The 22,250-nt window shown below is 44.7% G+C and overlaps 1 protein-coding gene across 1 annotated transcript in view; it reads right to left on the bottom strand.

The window, feature by feature from the left end:
* The window catches only part of RPS6KA2 (ribosomal protein S6 kinase A2), a 432,811-nt gene extending 411,435 nt beyond the window's left edge, over positions 1-21,376 (bottom strand). The window contains exons 1-2 of the mRNA XM_029049085.2: positions 20,890-21,376; positions 13,214-13,273 (exon numbers count right to left, since the gene is read on the bottom strand). Of these exons, the coding sequence (XP_028904918.1) occupies positions 13,214-13,273; positions 20,890-20,952 (123 nt within the window). The 5' untranslated portion in view covers positions 20,953-21,376. The remainder of the gene's footprint in view (positions 1-13,213; positions 13,274-20,889) is intronic.
* Between the last annotated feature and the right edge of the window lie 874 nt (positions 21,377-22,250).

Raw genomic sequence — 22,250 nt, 5'->3', positions numbered from 1 at the left:
CTTCTAGTCTGCTCTTGGTAGAATCTCAATGTATCTACCCCAGTACTTTGAACAGGGTAAAAAACTTAATAAATGCTATTTTTATTAAATATTATTAATAATATTAATTAGCTTGTTTCCCTTGTATTATGTGGCTAGAATTTCTGTCCTCCCTGACTTAGTCTCAAGTCTCATAGAGGTTGGGATTCAGATTTGAATTGATTTTTGTGTTATTACCCAAGCAATAGCATCACACTTTAAACACCACAAGTGCCTAATATGTGTAAGGGAAAGCAATAATAATAATAGGAGACTACAGAGCACCCAAACCCTGGTGGGGAGAAAGGCAAACTGTAGAGGAAAGGATCTGACTAGAGGTCTCAAGCTTGTAATAATAATAATGGCATTTGTCAAGAAAGATAGAAACCCCAAGATGCAGCGCCGCCTATTGGTAAGTATATGGGAATAGCAATTGCATCTACCAACTCTGGTTTATTATACTTTCCCAAGCATTTAGCACAGTGTTCTGCACATAGTAAGCTTTCAGTAAATTCCACTGGAGACTGGGGTTCTAATCCTGACTCAGCCACTTGCCTGTTGTGTGAATTTGGATGAATCCCTTAACTGCTCTGTTCCTTAATTTTCTCATCTGCAAAATGATGTTTAAAAAATCTCTCCTCCCTCTCTCCCTCTGAGCCCCCTGTGAAACAGGAATTAGGTCTGACCTGATTGAATTGTCTCTACTACAGGGCTTTACACATAGTAAGAACTTCACAGAAACCACATTATAATTATTATTATTACAAATAGTAATAATAAATGTGTATTCTATAAGTCAATATGGCACTAAGAAGAAAATGAGCAGGCCTAAGTGCTTAATTCCTTTCTTCTAGATTGCCCCATATATATTAATTTCCCATTGTTTTCAGTTCTTTTTTTTTAATTACTTCTTTACCCTCTAGAATTCATTTGTTTTGTAAAAGAGAAACAATGAACTCTCCCTTCTGCCCAGCCCTGGAGAATTAAGAAGACAGATACAATTGGGTGAATCAGCTCTGCTACTGGAAAGAAAAGTGCTGATACATTGGTTGTGGCTTGCTTGCAAAATATTAATGAAGGGTTGTGGTATACTAATCAATCAATGGTATTTATTGAGGGCTTACTGTACTAAGGGCTTGGGAGAGGACAATTGAGTTGGTTGATATTACCCCTGGGTAAAATGTGCACTTAGGTAATTCATGAACTCTATGGTATTTGTTATGCGCTTACTATGAGCCAGGCACTGTATTAAGTGCTGGGGTAGATACAAGGAAATTGGGTTTACACAGTCCTTGTCCTACATTGGGCTCACTGTCGGAACTCCCATTTTATAGAGGTGGTGACTGATGCTCAGAGAAGTTGAGTGATTTGCCCAAGATCCCACAACTGGCAAAGTGGAGGAAATGGGACTAGAAACCAAGTCCTCTAACTACCAGCTCATGCTCTTTCCCCTAGTCCATGCTGCTTCTCTAATTAGGAATTCTCTAACTGAAAGTGGAAAAAAGAAAGATTGACTCTAAGATGGCTGGCTAGGACTGCACCTATCAGAAGGCAAAGGTGCAAGGAAGAATATATTAAGACTATTCAGCATGGAATATACCAATAAAGAATGAACAAGAATTAGGAATTATGGTACTTGTTAAGCACTTACTGTGTGCCAAGCATTGTTCTAAGCAGTGGGGTAAATAAAGTTAATCAGATTGGACACAGTTCTGGTCCCATGTGGGGCTCATACTCTTATCTTCCTTGTTCTAAACCCAGCTCTACCACTTATCTGCTGTGTGATTTTGGGTGAGTCATTTAACTTCTCTGTGCCTCAGCAATCCCATCTGTAAATGAGGATTAAGACTGTGAACTCTTATGAGGGACAGGGACTATGTCCAACCTATCTTGTATCTTCCCCAGTTCTTAGTAGAGTGCTTGGCATATAGTAAATGCTTAAGAAACACCATTTAAAATATACCAATAAAATATCTTGAATTCTAACTACTCCACGGAACAGGCACCATTTCAATTTTCCCTCAACGACGTACTAGTCGTACCACAGTTTTATTTTAAAGTTTAATGGATTTTTTTCTAACCCTGAAAGAACGTTAGACAATATCTGGAGGCACAATCAGAAAAATGGGGAAAGCATTCAAACCCAGTAGCATTCCTGGTGAAATCACAGAAAGCACAAAAAGGACCTCAGATGTCAGTATGAGCTTTTCCTTAAGATATGGAATAATGAGGTAATGCCAGGGAACTTCAAGTCCTTTTTCAAGAAGAAAGGATTTAGTGGGGCAGCTTGCTGTTCTGCTTATCCAACAAAATTCTAGCCATAATCCTTCTGAATCTGCTACTGAAAAGGATAATTAACCAGGAACTCCCTGGATCACAATGAAGCTTCAGAACAAAATGTGTCTAGCAGACATGATCTTTCCAGTGGTATTAATGCAGGAAACGTGCTGAGGTATGCCGAGGTACAGTCAACTGCTGATATATACAATTTAAGTTCACAGCTGTTATTGCTTGACATCTTGATGAGCCAATAAAGTATTGCAATTTGCCAGAACAGTTGAAGAATCAATCAATCAACCAGTCATAGTTATTGAACAATAACTGTGTGCAGAGCACTGTACTAAGCTCTTGGGAGAATATAATAAACAGAGTTGATAAACACGTTCCCCTGCCCACATTGAGCTTATGGTCTAGAGGAGGAGACAGGCATTAATATAAATAAATTGTGGATCTGTACACATGTACTTATGTACATATGGTACAAGGAGGGGTTTCAGGGCCAGGCTACCCAGAACATTCTGTTGAGAGGAGGCTGTGGAGAGGAGGGCAGTGACAGTGATGCACAGAAATGCTATTCCACCAAACAATGCTGGGTATCATGGCAATTTGTGGCAAACTCACAAAGTAAAGCGATGACATCATCCTTGAACACGGCAGGTAGCCCTGTGGCCCCTACTTAATGTGGTGGAATGCCTGAACTCTACCCAACCGCTAGGTTTAGCAAGTCAAAAGTTGGGTGTCCCACAGAGGCTTCAGAAACCTCCCCTCCCCACCACCCCAAGCACAGAGGAGGGGCAGGAGCTGTGGGGAGGAGAAGGAGAGGCAAAAAAGGAGGATCAGAGAATGCTGGAGAGGAAACAGAGTGTTCATCTCAGGTTGAGCTTGCTGCTCATAGCTGCTATGCATATGGGTCCCCGGAGGCTCTGGGGCTTGGAGGAGATGCTGCAGCCTATTCTGATGCGGGACTCTTAGCCGCCCTTCCTGGCCCCCACCATCCCACCTGTATGTCTTGGTTTAAGCAATGCCTCAGAGTCTTGTCAGAGAAACTCGGTCTCACTTAAAATGGAAGTTGTTGCTTTCTCTATTCCCGGGCAAAACTGCCTCCAAAGTTGGGTGTGATTTTGTTTTGGGGAAACAATAATCAAAAGTCACTGAGTGCCCTGGCTTTTTCCCCAGTACCCCCTGGTGGAGCCATTTTGGCGATGAGCCCTATTCCTTCCTACTCCTGGGGATTTTCATCTGAGACTGGGAATACCAACCGACCCACTATGTCCTCTGGGAAACAGAGGGATGGGGCCCGGACTCCCCTTGCCGCAGACCATCCACCATTAGTCTGCTCTTGAGGGCAATGCCTTGATTCTATTTATTGCTATTGTTTTTGTCTGTCTCCCCTGATTAGACTGTAAGCCCGTCAATGGGCAGGGATTGTCTCTGTCTGTTGCCGAATTGTACATTCCAAGCGCCTAGTACAGTGCTCTGCACATAGTATTCATTCATTCATTCAATAGTATTTATTGAGCGCTTACTATGTGCAGAGCACTGTACTAAGTGCTTGGAATGAACAAGTCGGCAACAGATAGAGACAGTCCCTGCCGTTTGACGGGCTTACAGTCTAATCGGGGGAGACGGACAGACGAGAGTAAGCGCTCAATAAATACTATTGAATGAATGAAGCCTGATAATCAGGACTGGTGGGTGGGGTTCCCGGCCTCTTCTCCATCAACCTAGGTCCTTAGTCCTCAACAGTGATCCCAGCCAGCTCCAGAGGCTGCTCCTTCCTGACATCTCTCCCCAGGCTTCCGGGAGCTGCCCAGGTGCACAGGTCTGGTGTGCCCTGGATTGACTGGGAGTGGTACTGGTCAATTCCCTGGACTGACTGTCTCATTCGCTGGTCACAGATGGGAAGTGGGGGGCAGATTGCAGAAAAGAGACCAAGTCCTCACAGGAGGCTAGAAGGAATGCATGGTCAGATGAGGCTTCTGCCTCCCACCAGCTGTGCTGATTCTAGGGGAAGCCCAGTTGGATGGGTTGGGTGGGGCATGGGGCGGCTGAGACTCTATGAGACACTACATTCCCTGTGGGGCTTCTGCAGCTGTCAGCAGGACCATCTTTGACCAGATCCACACTCACTGCGTGTTGGTTTCCGTAAATATATGAGAGACTGTAAGCTCATTGTGGGCAGGGAATTTGTCTACCAACTCTGTTAAATTGTACTTCTCCAAGTGATTAGGACAAGGCTCTGCACTGAACACAGTAAGTGCTGAATAATTACAACTGATTGACTCAGAACAGAACACCCCAGCCAACGCTGCTGGGCCTACTGTCGCCAGAGAATTTATGAAGATGTGGTGTCAACTTGCTGCCTGGATGATGGCGGCTCAGGCTAAACATGCTGCAAACCCCTATATGCTTCTCACTCTCCAGCCTTTCCTGCTTCCCTGTCCAAAAGCTGCTCTTGGGTCCATTTGCTTCCAACCCTCAGGGAGGTTGGCACATGCTCGAGCCTTGGGATCTCAGGAGGCCTCCTGGCTATTTGGGGTATCAGAGATTAAAGCTGGCAGAACTGTTCCTTGCTGAAGCTCTGGGTGTGGTATAATCATCACCAGCGGCTGGTGGGCCCAGCAGATCCAACGAAAGCAGTCGCTGGGTGTTGGCTGCAAGACAAGAGCACTAACTAGGGAGCTGCCATGCCACTGCTATCGCTAATGCCAACACCCCCCATCTTTCAGGCTATAACTTTGCTTTCATTTTTTCACCCACCTTTCCAATTGACCCATGAGCCCCACCTCACCACCCGCATTTCTTGGTTTCCACCTGCCTCTCAGTTTCTCTATCTCTGTCTCCCTTCCATCTCTCAGCTGTTATGGTCAAAAGTTATGGTCTCTCCACCAACAGCCAAAATTTGGGGTTTAAGAGGTCTTTTTTTCACTTTAAAGACTGAAGATGAGTTTATAAAAATGATTGAAGAAGGCCATGAAGGTAAGAGGTGTATAAAGGTACGAAAAACTGTTCAAAATTTGTTAGCTTGCTCTAAAGTAGTCTATTAAGCCAATGGTCGGGAACAAAAGTCTTCTTCATTGCTTATACTTTTTCATACATTTAAATGTGACAGAAGGGTGCATATGAGACCAGACACCCTTACTGAATTCTTCCAAGCCCTGCTGCACTACCTCAGTCTTACCATACTCTCTGTCATTTGGTCTAACCAGCAATGGAGGATATTGCATGCAGCCTTAGAGGTTGCAGTAGGAAATGGACAGTTCTTTTTACTGTTTACCCTGTTCTGTCCATGGCAGCCCTCTAAGAGAAGCCAGGCAGAGTAGAAGCTCTCTGCGAAGTTGTTTCAAAAATCATAAGGTAAAAGAAGTACATAGTGTTACTCACAAGTGGCTTTCTGGACTAGGCTTTCAAAATAGGATCACGTGAATAATCGAAGTGGCCCTTGCCCTTGTTAAGATGCAACAAAAGTGACCACAATCTGGGAACATTTGGAAGAACAAGATGCAGATCCATACATGCCTGAGTGTTCCTTTTTTCAGTAGGAGTGCAGGAAACAGAAAGCCTCTATTCTCTTCTTCCTGTTCCCACATCTCCCTTTGTCTGCCAAAATGATTTAAGAACACTTAAAGGACAAGGAAAAGAGTGTTTGTTATGATCAACCATACAGATTTACTTTTCATGAACCACTTTTTCTACAAAGAGCTTGGAGATCTGGGTACAAAATGGGTGTCCTCAGTTCAGGAGCATTTCATCTGTTCTACTCTATTTGGTAGATAGAAGAAGAAAGAATCCTGTCTCTTCTCCCAAACACAGGAAGGGGTAGCAGAATTAGTAATACTAGTAGTAATAATAGTATCAGTAGGAGGAGGAGGAGGAGAAGGAGTATTTATTAAGTGCCCTCTGGGTGTAATGCAGTGCAATTAATACTTGGGAAGGACAAAACTAGATGTGATGTTCCCTGCTCACAAGGAGCTTACATCCTAGTGGTAGAGACAGATGTAAAAATATTTTCAAATAGATTAATCAAGTAAGTAATTGAATGTACAATGGAATAACATGTACCCCAAAATGATGAGGATTAGTATAAATGAGTGCATACATGCTGTAGAGTGCTGGTGGATTTGTACAACTTGGTGTGCTGGGAACTAACCAGGAAAGGCTGGGTGGAGGTGGTGAGCTTTTAGGAGGGCACTGAATGTGGGGAGCACTGTGGTTAGTTGGATTTGCTAAGGGAAGGCATTCCAAGGCAAGGGAAACAGCATAGGTGAAGAGATGAAGACGGGAGAGGCAAGACAGTGAAATGCAGAGCAGCGGGTGAAATGAGCTTAGATGGGGTGAGATGACTGAGAGCCCATACGCTGACAGGGAGGAGGTTTTGTTTGTTTAGTTTTGTTTTGTTGCATGTGGAGAGTTACAAGAAGACAGGAAAGGGTTCTGAGGACAGGAGAAATGAGTACTGGAGTGGTGCTTGAAAAAGGGGATTCATGCAGCAGCGTGAATATAAGGAGGAGAAATAGGAGGCAGGGAGCCCAATCAATCATTCAAGTACTGGTATTTACCGAGTGCAGAGTACTGTACTAAGTGCTTAAGAGAGTACGATACAACAGAATTGGCAGATGCAACCCGTGCCCACAAGGAGCTTATAGTCTAGAGGAAGAGACAGACGTGAATATAAGTAAGTTAATTACTGGAGACCAATGAGAAAACTGTTGCAATAATCTAACAGCAATATGATTATAACTTGGACGAGAGAAGTAGTTGTCTAGTTGTTTATGTGGAGAGGAAGGAGCAGATCCAGGAGTTATTATGTAGGAAGAACTGGCAGGATTTAGCAGTGGCTGTGAGAATTGAAAGACAATGAGGAGTACTGGATAACCTTGACCCTCTGAGCTTATGGAGAATGGAGAATGGAGGTTCAGTCAACAGAGTGGGGCAAGTTAAGGAGAAGGAGTGCATTTAGTGGGGAAAATCAGTAGTTCTTTTTTAGCTGGTAAAGCCTGCTGTTTCCTGTGATGAGGCATAAATGTAAAATCAATCATCACTCAGGGCAAGGAAGTAAATCTAATCTTTAATCTGTACCTCTAGCAACTAATATACTGTTTTCCTCCTGGGGATGCTCAGGAAATACTTTTGACAAACTGACTTACTGACTCATAATCTATTTTCAGGAACTAGTTTTGAAGAAAGCAATGTTCTTGTTGCCCTTGATCAATCTTAGCTGCTTCAAATATTGCTTTTCAACAGAAATGCCGAAACGAGACCTGGAATCCACAGAAGTGGCAGGGTATGAATGGAGCCACTGTTGAATGGCCTAGTATTTTCAAGCCCAGTGTATTTAATGCAGCCTCATCGATCAGTCTGCAACAGCAACATCATCAATTAGCAACATTTGGCCTGATCCAGCATAACCAATGTCACCCTTAATCATAACCAAGTCCTCCACTCAGAGAAAAAAGGCAGAAAAAACTGAGTTAGCCAATAAGCTCAAGAGTTCTCATAAATTGACATTTCCAGAAAATCTAATAGATGAATACCATAAAGCAAAGACAAAATTTATTCAATTTATTCACCTTGCCTTCCTTTAGATACCAGGTTAAAAAGCATACAGCTAGTGTTATTAATTTTCTAAACATAGTGGTGCTGGTCAGGGCATGCAGGGAATCCAATCAAGCAGTCACCCAATCAGTTTAGTGCTTACAATGTGCTGAGCACTGTACTAAGCCCTTGGAAGTGTACATTATAACAGAGTTGGTAGAAATGTTCCCTGCCCACAATATGCCTACAATCTAGAGGGGGTGAGAGGCATTAATATAAATTACAGATATGTACATGAGTGCTGTGGAGCTAAGGAGCTGTGGAGCTAATCTTTTCCCCTAGCCTAACCTTTTCCCCTAGCCTAACCTTTTCCCCTAGCCTAACCATTTCCCTTAGCCTAACCTTTTCTTCTAGCCTAACATTTTTCAGAAAAAAAAGCTGGTATTTGTTAAGCACTTACTATGTGCAGAGCACTGTTCTAAGCGCTGGGGTATACAAGGTAATCAGGTTGTCCCACATGAGGCTCCAATCTTCATCCCCATTTTACAGATGAGAGAGAGAGAAATTAAGTGACTTGCCCACAGCCACACAGCTGACAAGTGGCAGAGCTGGGATTCGAACCTATGACCTCTGGCTCCCAAGCCCATGCTTTCCACTGAGCCATGCTGCTTCTCTAAAATTAAGCTTTTACCTTCGCCTAACCTTTTCCCCTAGCCTAACATTTTTCCCTAGCCTAACCCAACTTTTTCTCCTAAAAGGTGACACAGAAGGGTTGGAGAGAAGAGGAAACGAAGGCTTAGTTGGGGAAAGTCTCTTGGAGGATATATGCTTTAAATACAGCTTTGAAGGTCGGAGTGTGATTGTCCGTTGGGTATGAAGACCAATGGGCCAGAGGCAGTACGTGGGCGAAGCATGGGTGGTGGGATAGAAGAGATTGGGGTACAGTGAGTAGGTGCTGGATCATCCAGAAATCTAAAACTAAGGCAATATCTGATACATTAAAATATCTACTGATTTTATTATAATAATGTACACTTTTATGTTGCCCGTCTTTGTACTGGGATACTACAAGTGTGCTGTCAAATTGCATGTAATTCAATTCAGTGGTGTTTATTGAGTATTTACTGTGTGCAGAGCACTGTACTAAGCACTTGGGAAAGTACTATACAGCTGGTAGACATGATCCCTGCCTCAGGGAGCTTACATTCTAGTGGAGGAGCTTATCAGTATGCCTTTCTGATGTTTCTAACAGCGTCATTTCCCCACAATGTCAAAGCCAGTCTCTTAGAGCTAACTCTCAATACTGCTATGTTTAAAAATCTTAGCTCATCTGCAGAAATTTTGCAGGTGGCCAGAGACACAGAATAAGGGACTGGGAAGGACAGCCTGATGTCCATCAGTCTTGGAATTGTTGTTGACCTAATGAGGGTAAGGAAAAGGAGAAGGAACAGATGAGGACAACAGGAAAGATAAGCAAGGAATAAAAATAGGATCCCACCAACAACAGCTTCATCGCTCCCATGGCTTCAACTATAATCTCTATGCAGATGACACCCAAATCTACATCTCCTCCCCATTCTCTCCTCCTCCCTCCAGGCTTGTATCGCCCCGACTCCAGGACGTCTCCACCTGAATGTCTGCCTGCCACCTAAAACTCAACATGACTAAAACCGAGCTCCGTATCTTCCCTCCCAAACCCTGTCCTCTCCCTGACTTCCCTGTCCCCGTGGAAGGCATGACCATCCTTCCTGTCTCACAGGCCCGCAACCTTGGTTTCATTCTTGACTCAGCTCTCTCATTCATCCCACACATCCAATCTGTCACCAACACCTGCTTGTCTCACCTTTACAATATCACCAAGGTCCGCCGTTTCCTCTCCATCCAAACGGCTATCGTGCTGATACAAGCTCTCATAATATCCCCACTGGATTATTGTGTCAGCCTCCTCTCGGATCTTCCTTCATCCTGTCTCTCCCCACTCCAGTCTATTCTTCATTCCGCTGCCCGGCTCATCTTCCTAGAGAAACGCTCTGGGCTTGTCACTCCCCTCCTCAAAAACCTCCAGTGGTTGCCTATCAATCTTCACACAAAACAAAAACTCCTCACTCTTGGCTTCAAAGCTCTCCATCACCTTGTTCTCTCCTACCTCACCTCCCTTCTCTCTGGATACTCCCACCCTGTATACTCCGCTCCTCTGCCGTTCACCTCCTCACTGTTCTCCGGTCACTCCTATCCTGCCGTCGATCCCTGGCCCACGTCCTACCGCTGTCCTGGAATGCCTTCCCTCGTCACATCCACCAAACCAACTCTCTTCCCCTCTTCAAACCCTACTGAGGGCTCACCCCCTCCAAGAGGCCTTCCCAGACTGAGTCCCCTTTCCCTCTGCTCCTACCCTTTTCCCCTTCCCCTCCCCTCAGCACTGTGCTCATATGTATATATTATTTGTCGCCCTATTTATTTTGTTAATGAGGTATACATCCCTTTGATTCTATTTATCTTGATGATGCTGTCTTATTTTTGTTTTGTTCTGTTTTGCTTTGCTATCTCCCCCGTTTAGACTATGAGCCCATCATTGGGCAGGGATTGTCTCTATCTGTTGCCGAATTGTACATTCCAAGTGCTTAGTACAGTGCTCTACAGTAAATGCTCAGTAAATACTATTGAATGAATGAATGCATCTTACATCAAAATCAAAATTTTATAATGCTGGTGTTAAATATCCATTTCCTAATACTGGCAACTACTGGGAGGGTGGGAAACACTGGAGTTGGTTGTATTACATGGTGTAATGTGAAGTGATGCAATTCTTACTACTCATCATATTTTAAAACCCATCATATACTGCTAAATTGACAGTATGCACATTCAGTTTACTTTTCGCTAAAGGGAATTTCTCATCTTCCCAGAACCTCAGTAGAGGTTTTTTACTGTGAGACGACTGCAATATAGACTCCCCAGCTGGCAAAATGCAGGTGCCAAGAAAGTCTCTGTGGTTTGCCCTTGACCTCAGCAACATATAACAGAGCAGAAACAGAACCAGGTCTTACACCCCCAAGATCAGCAATAAGAGGCCAGATGTTGGAAGGGAGTCACCTGGAGAGCAAGTAGTGTAATGCTACATTGTCTTCTTTAGCCCAACAGATTACGCATCCATCCTTAAGAAGACCAGGAGCATCTGCCTTGCAAAGCATAGTGATAGGCAAAATGTGGTTTTAATGAGGTTTCAGGTTTCAGCAATCTGTTTCAGTAGTTTTCCCCACTTACCTCCCATTTCAAAAAGCCTTAGAAACTGTAAAGAATTTAGGAAATAATTGAACACTGAAATTAATGATCACTCCAGCACTGTCACCTAAGCCACTCTCATTTGAACAATAGAATCTCTTGAGCTAACCCTGGGCTGACATTGCATTCTGAATCGGTACAACTCACACATGAATAGCACTGAATAGTCTAATTTGGTTAGAAGACCAACTTTTCCTTTATACCATCTCCACTAGCCCTTTGTTCTGAGGGTCACCAGTCCCAAGAGGATATGGTCCTTCACACTGGTCTCTCTTGCTTACTTTTTCTCTGTCCTGTAGCCTGGACAGTAGTTTCTTGGGGAGGGATGAAAAAGTCAGGGTTCTTGGGTGGAATTCTTCCCCTGGATCTTATTTTAAATTTGGGCTTTCTGTTTAACAATGCCAAGATTTATCCACTTAATAATGAAAAATGATGTTTTCTATTGCTTGGCCCAAACATTAGAAAATATGCCCACTTAGGCATGCAAACCAAAATGCCTGGCTATTCCCTGCCATGGCCTTTATCACCCTTTATCCCCCCTTTAGGAATATAGTGTGGCCTTTCCAAGACATTCATTCTCCACTTCTCTTCCCATCCTTGGAGCTCTGCCTAAACCCTTCCTGGATCCCTTAATCTCATTCTCTTTACTGTCACCCCTGGCCTAGTGGATAGAGTATGGGCCTAGGAGTCAGAAGGACCTGGGTTTTAACCCTAGTTCTGCCACTTATCCTCTGCGTGACCTTGGACAAGTTATTTAATCTCTCTGTACCTCAGTTGCCTCATCCATAAAATGGGGATTAAGACTATGAGCCCCAGGTGAGACGTGGCTGTGTCCAGTCTGATTAGCTTGTATCTACCATTGTGCTTAGAACACTGCCTGGCACATATTAAGTGCCTAGCAAATAACAGGATGACAACAACAACAACAGCTGTATCTACAGTCTAGCCAAATTCACCCAGCCCCTTCATATCCCCATGGAAGCAGCACGACTTAGTGGATAGAGCACAAGCCTGGGAGTCAGAAGGGCATGGGTTCTAATCCTGGCTCTGCACTTGTCTGCTGTGTGGCCTTGGGCAAGTCACTTCACTTCTCTGTGCCTCAGTTACCTCATCTGTAAAATGGGGATGAAGACTGTAAGCCCCATGCAGGACAGGGACTGTGTCCAAACCCGATTTGCTGGTATCCACCCCAGCACTTAGTACAGTGCCTGGCACAGAGTAAGAGCTTAACAAATTCCACAATTACTAAATACCATAATTATTATCCCATCCCCAGAGCCCTGGACACACTTGACCAATCATACCAATCTGCTGGGCTTGTCAAGAGATTATAAGGCAACCCTTTCCTGCCACTACACCACATTCACTGCCTCCAAATGGAGGAGCCACTGTGCGTAGAAAGAATCAATCGTATTGATTGCACGCTTACCATGTGCAGAGCATGACACTAAGCACTTGGGAGAGTACAATATAACAATATAACAGACACATTCCCTGCCCACAGTGAACTTAACAGTCTGGAGGAAAGCCAGAAGGTAGAACCTTTCCTTCCTCGCCTCTTTGCTGCTGCCCCAAGGCCACCCACCACTCAGCCCTGTCTCCGGGACTCTCTCTCACTAGCATCCTCCCTCATTTCTTGTTTAAATACCTATTTGACCCGCATGTCTCCCTGATACTTCTCACGGTGTTTTCAAGGCCTTCAGAGCCCCTGGTCTTTACAACTCCCTCCAAGAACAGCAATCTTGGTGGGGCTCAGCAAGTTGTGATGAGTGTTTCCATTCCAGGCAGGACTATGTTTTCAAGCTTCCCACTGGCTTCTTCTGCACATTCCCTCACAGCATTACCTCCCCCATCTACTACAGACAGTCTTTATGGTGGACCAAAGTCATCACTATTGGCCTCTTCAGGACACCCCAGACTTTACTGCCAGGAAAATTACACCTCATGAGTTCCCCATGTTCATCTTAGGTCTCCATCTCCTTGTGCTTGCTGCCAATAGCCACTGAAGTGGTTTTTCAGCATGCATCACCTTGACTAGTAATTCCCACCTTCCCTCACATGGTACACCCAACAGCAGTTAAGAAAGAAAAATGGTTACTTCATTGACACTCTCTTCAGCAGTAGGCTCTCCATCCAGGCTGGCATCCTCCTCCGCTGTCTGAGAAGAAAATGGATTGAAGTTAGTGCGCTGTTCAAAGTTGGAGAAAGGTAGGGCTGGTGAAGAGAAATTTGCAAAGCACATACCAGTTAAGACTAGCTCTTCACCTCCAGAGCCAAGTAAGGCATCCGTCATTGGCAGTGTTGCATCCCTGCCTGCTCTTGGCCCCATGCACTGCAGTCAAGGGAACTGCCTTTCCTTTCCGCTGCCCAGGACAGTACCGTTCCCCTCTGAACCACTGAGGAGAAATAACTAGTAATTGCAAACTCACCTCCCTGCGGGTCCTCGGCCCTCCTCCATTACGGGTAAAGAACTTTCTGCCTAACCCTACTATGCTCTGTCCACACAAGATCAGGTATAAAAGCCTCTGCTCTGCCTCCTTGACCCCTCTCTTCCACAGCATTGGAGAGAAATGCACGTGCTATGCACCCCAAGACCCCAAGACCCCTGTGGCAGGGGAATTCTCTGCCTACCCTTGGACATGCTCTGCCCTCCAGGCTAGCTATAAAAGCCACTGCTCTGGCTCCTTGGCCCCTCTTCACCTCTGGAGTCGAATGAAATATTTGCATTTGCAGCTTCACCTTCTTGAGCTCTCTAAGCTCCCCTCACCCTGGCCAAGGAAGCCGACTTCCTTCCCCACCATCCAGGGCTGGCAACAGTTTCCCTCCAAATAGTCGAGAAGACCCCATCCCACCCTGCTTTATGCTGCCCCTACAGGAATGAGAACAGTGTCTGCAGCATGAAACCTTATGTAGGCTCCGGAAAGCTAGAGACTGTGGCAACTGATCATGTGGACTCTGACACAGGAGGAGAAATTCAACTCCTCCAGCCACAGCTCCCTATTGACTGGCTTATTTTTTGGTTATTGCATATTTGTTCTTGTCTTTTATGCCATTTTAATGTTTTAATGTTTCACTGCTACTAATGTGTCAGTCTCCAGTCCTCCCCCTGCCTCTACCACCTATTTTCATAGATTGTGAGCCCCTAGAGGGCCAGGACCCTTGTCTAATTCCCTTCTGCATACTCTTTCAGTGTGTAGTAAAGTGCTTTGCACACAGTAAATACTATTACTTCTTAGACATGGGACAGAAGTGAAATAGTAACGCTTACTGTCAGAGAAGGGGAAATTAGTCTCCTAGGGTTCTTTTCTGCTCAGATTTCAGGTACCTAAAACTTTACAGGCTTGTTGTGAAATTGACCTATAGACACCTCGCAAGGGGGCCCCACCCCCTGCACTACACAGGAGCAGAGGGATTCAGAGGACAAGGGTGGGGGGAAGAACTGAAATTCGAGATTCATTGATTCATTCAATGGTATTTATTGGGTGCTTACTATGTGCAGATCACTATAATAAATGTTTGGGAGAGCACAGTACAATAAAAAACAGACATTCCCTGCCCACAAGGAGCTTAAGTCTAGAGAGTGGGAGACAGAGAGTAATATAAATTATAGTTACCTACATAAATGCTGTGGGACTGGGAGAGGGATAAACATTGGGAACAAGTCAGGGCAACGCAGAAGGGAGTGTGAGAAGAGGAAAGGGGGCTTAGTAAGGGAAGACCTCTTAGTAACGAGTTGTGCCCCCAATAAGGCTTTGAACGGGGGTTGGGGAAGAGTAATTGTCATATTTGAGAAGGGAGGGCGTTCCAGGCCAGAGGCAGGACTTGGGAGAGGGGTCAGCAGTGAAATAGGTGAGATGGAGGCACAGTGAGAAGGTTAGCATTAGGGGAGTGAAATGTGCTGGCTGGGTTGAAGTAGAAGAGTAGTGAGGTATGGTAGGAGGGGCAAGGTGATTGAGTGCTTTAAAGCTAAAGGTGAAGAGTTTTTGTTTGATGCAGAGGTAGATGGACAACCACTGGAGTTTCTCAAGGAGTGGGGAAACATGTCCTGAACGTTTTTGTAGAAAAATGAATCAGGCAGCAGAGTGAAGTATTGACTGGAATGTGGAGAGTCAGGAGGCTGGGAGGTCAGCAAGGAAGCTGATGCAGTAATCGAGGCAGGCTAGGATGTGTGATTGTATTAATGTGGCAGCAGTTTGAATGTAGAGAAAAGGGTGGACTTTAGTGATGTTGTTAAGATGGGACCGACAGGTTTTAGTGATGGACTGAATATTACAGAGACTGCTCAGGGATAATGCCAAGGTTATGGGCTTGTGAGACAGGAAGGATAGTGGTGACACCTACAGTCACGGGGAGGACAGGGCTTGGGTGGGAAGACAAGGAGTTCTATTTTTGACATGTTCAGCTTGAGGTGACCAGAGGCCATCCAAGTAGAGTTGTCTTGAAAGCAGGAGGAAATGTGAGACTGTAGAGAGGGAGAGAGATCAGGGCTAGAGATGTAGGTTTGGGTATCATAGAGGTGGTAGTTGAAGCCATGGGAGTGAATGAGGTCTCCAGAGGATGGAATGGAGTGGAGAAAGGGAAGAGGAGAGGGACTAAAGTGCCTCCAGTCCTTAGGCAGTGACAAGTTTGCATCTGAAAGTACTGTCTTAGGACCGTGGCCCAGGGAATGAGGAGAGGAGGAACCCAGCATGACCTAGTGAAAGAGACCAGGATTGGGAGTCAGGACATCTAGGTTCTAATCCCACTCCACCTCTTGCATCCTATGTGACTTTGGGTAAGACACTTAACTTCCCTGTACCTGTTTCCTCATTTGAAAAATGAGGATTTAATATCTGTTCTTCCTCTCCCTTAGACTGCGTCCAATCTGATCATCTTGTGTCTACCCTAGCACTTAGCATAGTGCTTAGCATGTCACAAAATATTATAATAAATACCATTATTTTTATTATTATTAGCAAGGGACTTTCCAAAGCATGAAGCAGAGAATTGTCACTCCCAGAATACCTCCTTGTGGTTGATGTCCAATTCTTCAGTACTAGAGGGAAACTTGGTAGCCAAGTCATGTGCCCTCTGGCCCATATGTGGTCCCCAAACCCCTGTCTCCCCATGGGGAATAAGGGTAAAAAGGCAACTTGGAACATGGATATTGCAAACCCATGACTCACAGTCCCAGTGCTCAAGAAGCCCAAACATTTTGGAAATAGTCCAGACTTTGGTATTCATTATTACCCAAGACTCTGGCAAGTCACTAGGTGGGAAATGGGCTCCCTAAAACTCAAGGGTCCTGAGATTACTGAATCAGTTGACTGTATATGGTTGCTCCTCTCTGGTGGGTGGTAACTGGGGGTCCTTCTTCCTAGTCAGTCCTGGGTGACATCACTTGAATTGTTGCAGCATGTAGATGCACAGTTCAGTGACCAGGGGTGAGTACTGCTCATTGGCAGAAGTACAGTAATCACACTATTGGACAAAAAATTGAGCACTTCATAGTTCACCATTTTCTAAAGGCATTTTGAGAAAGTTCCTCTTTTAATCATTTAATTTCTGGCCTTGACTCATCAGTCGATCAATCAATCCATGGTATTTATTTAGCACTTACTGTGTGCAGAATAATTTACTAAGTGCTTAGGAGAGTACAATACAACACAATTAGCAGACACATTCTCTGCCTTACTCTTGTCACCAAGTCCCACTGATAATACTGACTTGGGGAGGGAGTGCAACTACTCAGACAAGTAAGAGGGTCAAGGAATCACTCTAAATTTGGAAGAACTCACTCAACTTCTGCAAAGGGGTGCATACGATGTCATCATGCATAGTGTATGTGATGTCATTTGCATTCCAGTAGCTGGTATTCTCAAATCTCAGTTCTCTTTTGGCAGCTCTTCCTCTGCTTTCTACACTTTAACTGTGAGTGTCCATCAAAGCTCTATTCTGCATCCCCTTTACACCCTCTCCCTGGGAAGTTTGTCCACCCTTAAAGCCTCAACTACCACCTCTGTGCAGATATCTTCAAAATCTACCTCATTTACCTTTATCTCTCTCCTTCTTCCTCTCTCCTTGAAACTTACTGAGCTGGACAAACAGTACACTCAAGTAAATACCACTGATTCTCTTTACATCTCCTTCTGCCACTGAGATATTTTCAAATGAATGTCCTGCCAACAACTCAAACTCTACAAGTCGTAAATGAACACCTCATCTTCCCTACCAGTTCATCTCCTTCACCTAACTTTTTGATCACAGTTGACAGCAGTATGGCGTGGTGAGAAGCAGTATGGTGTAATGGATAGAGCACAGTCCTGGAAGTCAGAAGGTCATGGGTTCTAATCCGGATCCACCACATGTCTGCTGCTTGACCTTGGTCAAGTCACTTTACTTCTCTGTGCCTCTTTCACCTCATCTGTAAAATGCGGATTGAGACGGTGAGCCCCATGTGGGACAGGGACTCTGTCCAACCCAATTTGCTCATATACACCTCACCACTTAGTACAGTGCTTGCTACATAGCACTTAACAGATACCACTGTTATTATTATTATTATTAATAATAATCCTTCTGTGTTCTTCCATATGCTTAGTACAGTGCTCTGAATAAAGTAGGCCACTATGTAAATGCTATTGATTGATTGCTGTTCATGGCCATTCTAGTGGTGGGCAAGCCAATTTGAAATCTATGAATGAATCTAAGGCTAACCCGTATTTCCCAAATAATCAATTCAAACTTTTAAAATTAAAATAATTCCGTTTTAGCTAATGTTTTGTTATTGATGAAGGCAACATGTTTCCTCTGCTCCAAGAATGCAGGGGACAAATCAACCCTGGGCCAACCTGGGTTTTCGAAGTTCACTTCCTGTGGAATATTTTGGCATTTTCCTTAGCAAGAATATTTTTGATTGCACCTCATTTTTTTCCAGTTAATTCATCCCAACTAAAACCTTTCCCAGGCATCTTTTTTGGGCAACAATTTGCATGTTTCTTATGACTTGTTTTCACACAATGACATTTAAAGTGTTTGAAAGCATTGAAAGGACTAAATAAATTTTCAACAAGTCTACAAAATCTCCTGTTTAGACCATGTGGAGAAGGTGCAAGGATCTAGTGATCCAAATAGTAAATTTGGAGAAGCCTCTCCTTTCATCTTTGTTCCTTCCTTACTGGGACAACTTGGGAAACACTCAAACTCTAAGACTTAGTTGCCACTCCCCAGGGAGACAGGAATGATCTCTCCCTCAACTTTCTGAGTTGAACTTCCATTTGTGCTCCTCCCAGCCTTCTGCAGAGGTCTGAGAAGACTTGAGGATTTGCAATTGAAATTGAAGAGATCCAAAATGTTTGCTTTCAGGCCTCTTGGTTCTTTGAAACCGATCCCATTCTCTTCCCTGCTAAAATCCCTGCCCTCTTTTCACTTTCATGCTCAAAATGAAGTTAGCACCTAGGGATAGTATTATCTTAGTTCCCTGATTCCTTATGTGAAATAGGTCTTTTTTGAAAGGCTTGGAGCACTCTGAATATGATCTCTGATTAGCAGGCAGAATGTCAATCCTCCATGGAAGCCTAGAATTAAGCACACCAGACCCAAAGGCGGAATGGAGGAGCTTTTCTCCCTATAGGCTGCAGCCTGATCCATTTCAGTTGCCAAAGCCGTAAATGCATTCCCACCTACAGGGGTAAAATTCAAGGGTAAAATAATCTTGTTATACATATTCATTAATCCCAATTCATTGATACCCAAATCTACATCTCCAGTCCTGATCTCTCCCTTTCTGCAGTCTTGCATTTCCTCCTGCCTTCAAGACATCTTTACCTGGATGTTCTTCTGTCACCTCAAGCTTAACATGTCCAAAACAGAACTCCTCATCTTCCCATCCAAACCCTGTCCTCTCCATGACTTTCCCCATCATTATAGATGGCACCACCATTCTTTCTGTCTCACAAGCCTTGACATTACCTTTGACTCCTATCTCCAATTCACCCACATAGTCAATCCATCTCTAAATCTTGTCGGTCCCACCTTCACAACATCACTAAAATCCAACCTTTCCTCTCTATCCAAACAGCTACCGCGTTAATTCAATTACTCACCCTATCCTGCCTGGATTACTGCATCATCCTTCTTGCTGACTTCCCAGCCTCCTGTCTCTCCCCACTCCAATCCATACTTCACTCTGCTGCCCGATTCATTTTTCTACAGAACCGTTCATGACACATTTCCCTACTCCTCGAGAAACTCCAGCAGTTGCCCATCCACCTCTTCTTCAAACAAAAACTCCACACCTTTAGCTTTAAAGCACTCAATCATCTTGCCCCTCCTATCTCACCTCGCTACTCTCCTTCTACAACCCAGCCCACACACTTCAGTCCTCTAATGTTAGCCTTCTCACTGTGCCTCAAACTCATCTCTCTCACCGCCAACCCCTCGCCCAAATCCTGCCTCTGGCCTGGAACACCCTCCCTTCTCAAATCTGACAATTACTCTCCCCCCTTCAAAGCCTTATTGCGGGTACATCTCCAAGAGGCTTTCCCTAAGCCCTCCCCACCACCCTGTTCTCTTCATTAGGGAAGCAGCGTGGCTCAATGGAAAGAGCACGGGCTTGGGAGTCAGAGGTCATGAGTTCGAATCCCGCCTCTGCCACTTGTCAGCTGTGTGCCTGTGGGCAAGTCACTTAACTTCTCTGTGCCTCAGTTACCCCATCTGTAAATGGGGATTAACTGTGATTGGACAACCTGATTACCCTGTATCTCCCCCAGCGCTTAGAACAGTGCTCGGCACATAGTAAGCGCTTAACAAATACCAACATTACCATTATTATTATTATCCACTCTCTTCTGCATCGCCTTGACTTGCTTCCTTTTTTCTTCACCCTGCCCAGCCCTACAGCATTTATATTCAAATCTGTCATTTATATTAATGTCTGTCTCCCACCCTCTAGACTCTAACCTCGTTGTGGGCAGAGAATGTGTCTGTTTATTGTTCTATTGTACTTTCCCAAGCGCTTAGTACACAGTACTTTACACAATAAGTGCTCAATAAATTCGATTGAATTAATTAATTCATACGAATACTCTGCATGATAGGAACCACACAAATAGTCCAATTCAGAGAAATTGTTCTAATATACCAAGACTATATCCAGTTCACCCTCAGTTATTTAATCTTATAAAAAAATATTTGGTTAACCTGTTCTCGCAAAATACTTTGCACTTTAAACCCCTCACAGCTAGGCAGTGTGGGAGTGGTTGGCTTCGTGTACATTTCAATAGCAGCAGCCACAGCAGCAGTGTTTCCCAACACTTGTTTCCACTTCAAAAATTCAGCAGTCCGAGGGTTGATGAGGATGCCTTTTCCATTTTTTCCCAATCTTTTTCCTTTTATTTTCTATTGTTGCTGACACTTCCCTGAGGAAAGCCTTTAGTTCCCGGAGCAGAAGCCTCTGCTCAGATATACCCTTTTTCCCTCCCTCTGCCCTAACTCCAGCAAGCCCTAAAGATCCTGTTACCCAGAGCCATTCGGCGACTGACACAAAATGTGGTGCTGCTTTGAAGTACTGAGCCCAAAACAAGCAAATACCTTAGAAATGAAGAAATCCTAAAGTTGGCTTTCAGAATGCTGCCATGAGGTTTCTCAAAGCACTGTAAAGCTGTGTTCTCCTCTATATCTCATTAATCCCATGCAATAAGCATTTCGACCCTTTGCACTGGGAAATAGCCCCTTTATAGAACAACTAGGCTTCTTCTGTTGCCCTGGGAGAGTACATCATTCCCAATTGCTCACCTCTATTTCCATGGGTTCCACCTCTATCTTTTTCCATAGCTCCAATAACTGGGCGATCGGCATCTTCTACTTTCTTCCTCCTCTGTCCGAGAAGAGATGGAGAAAGAGACCCAAAAAGGCAGCCACTGAGCGAGTCAGAGTCAGGGAGATGGAGATGGAGCTGAGAGATAGGGGAAAGTAGGCAGAGAGATATAGTGAAAAGCAGAGAGACAAGGACAGAGACCCAGATAATGAGAGAGATGAAGAGGTTATAGAGGGACCGAGACAGAGACAGAAGGAGCCACAGACAGTGAAAGAAGCAGAGAGCAATGAGAGCCAATGCAAAGTGGAGATGAAGCCACTCAGACAAGTGTTCGGGACTCAGAAGGTCTCTTAGTCTGCTGAGTGTCCCCCAAGGGGTCTTCAATATGGCTGCCTGAGTGGTGTTCTCTGCCCACAATCCCAGGGCTCAGAGAGGAACTGCTGCTGTTTCCCGCTCAGCCTTAGAAAGAGGAAAAGAGGAGATACATAATTGCAGCTTTAGAATCTGTAATGCGACTTTGGCAGAGGAAATGCTTCACTTGCAGCATTAAATTGGATTCTCCTCCCCTGGTTCCCCTCCCCGCCCCCCACCACATCCAATCTTCCCGCCTCTTCTGTTTCTTCCCCTCCCTGCCCTCCCCCAACCGAACTATTGTACCTTAATTGGCTCTAAACGATGGGTGAAAGTTGAGTCTGAGGATGCTGCTGCCATAGCAACTGCATAGCAACCAAGAGAGGAGGGGTAGGGGAAAGGAAAGAAAAGGAGGGAAGAAAACTGTTCAGTAGGTTCTTTTCCCCACCCCTCCCCTTTCAATGTGGATCTTCCCCCACCTCACCTGCTCTCACCACCCCTCACCCCCCCCCCCCCGCCTCACGCCCCTCCCCTCCCCCACACTTCAGCTCCAGGATCACCGCAGGATCCAGCCTAGTCACCACCTGCGACAAACCCCAGGGCAACTGAGCTTCTATTCAGCATTAATATTTCAAGGGCTCCCAGCACCAGGAATTGCTGCTAACCTAACATCAGGGCAGCTGTCTGTCCTTGGGCCAACAGGAAAAACAAAATGAGGAAATGAAAAAATCAGCAATCAGTGTGCATACAAGCCTGCTGCTACAAGCTCCCAGAGAACAGCACCAGGGACTCATCTGAGGGCGGCTTTACATGCTCCACCCTAGCCCGGCAGGACGGACCTCTTTAAAACAGAGAGTTGCGATTTGGTCTTGTTCAAGGAACCAATAAAAACCAAAGATTAACTTTCAGCCCCCAAAGTTGTAAGAAGTGATGTGGACTAGTAGAAAGAGCACAGGTTTGGGAGTCAGGAGTCTTGGATTCTAATCAA

This window comes from Ornithorhynchus anatinus, chromosome 21 (genome assembly GCF_004115215.2).
Source record: "Ornithorhynchus anatinus isolate Pmale09 chromosome 21, mOrnAna1.pri.v4, whole genome shotgun sequence".
Lineage (NCBI taxonomy): Eukaryota > Metazoa > Chordata > Mammalia > Monotremata > Ornithorhynchidae > Ornithorhynchus > Ornithorhynchus anatinus.
Note: the sequence above shows the minus strand (reverse complement) of the source record. Positions and strands in the feature narration are given on the sequence as shown.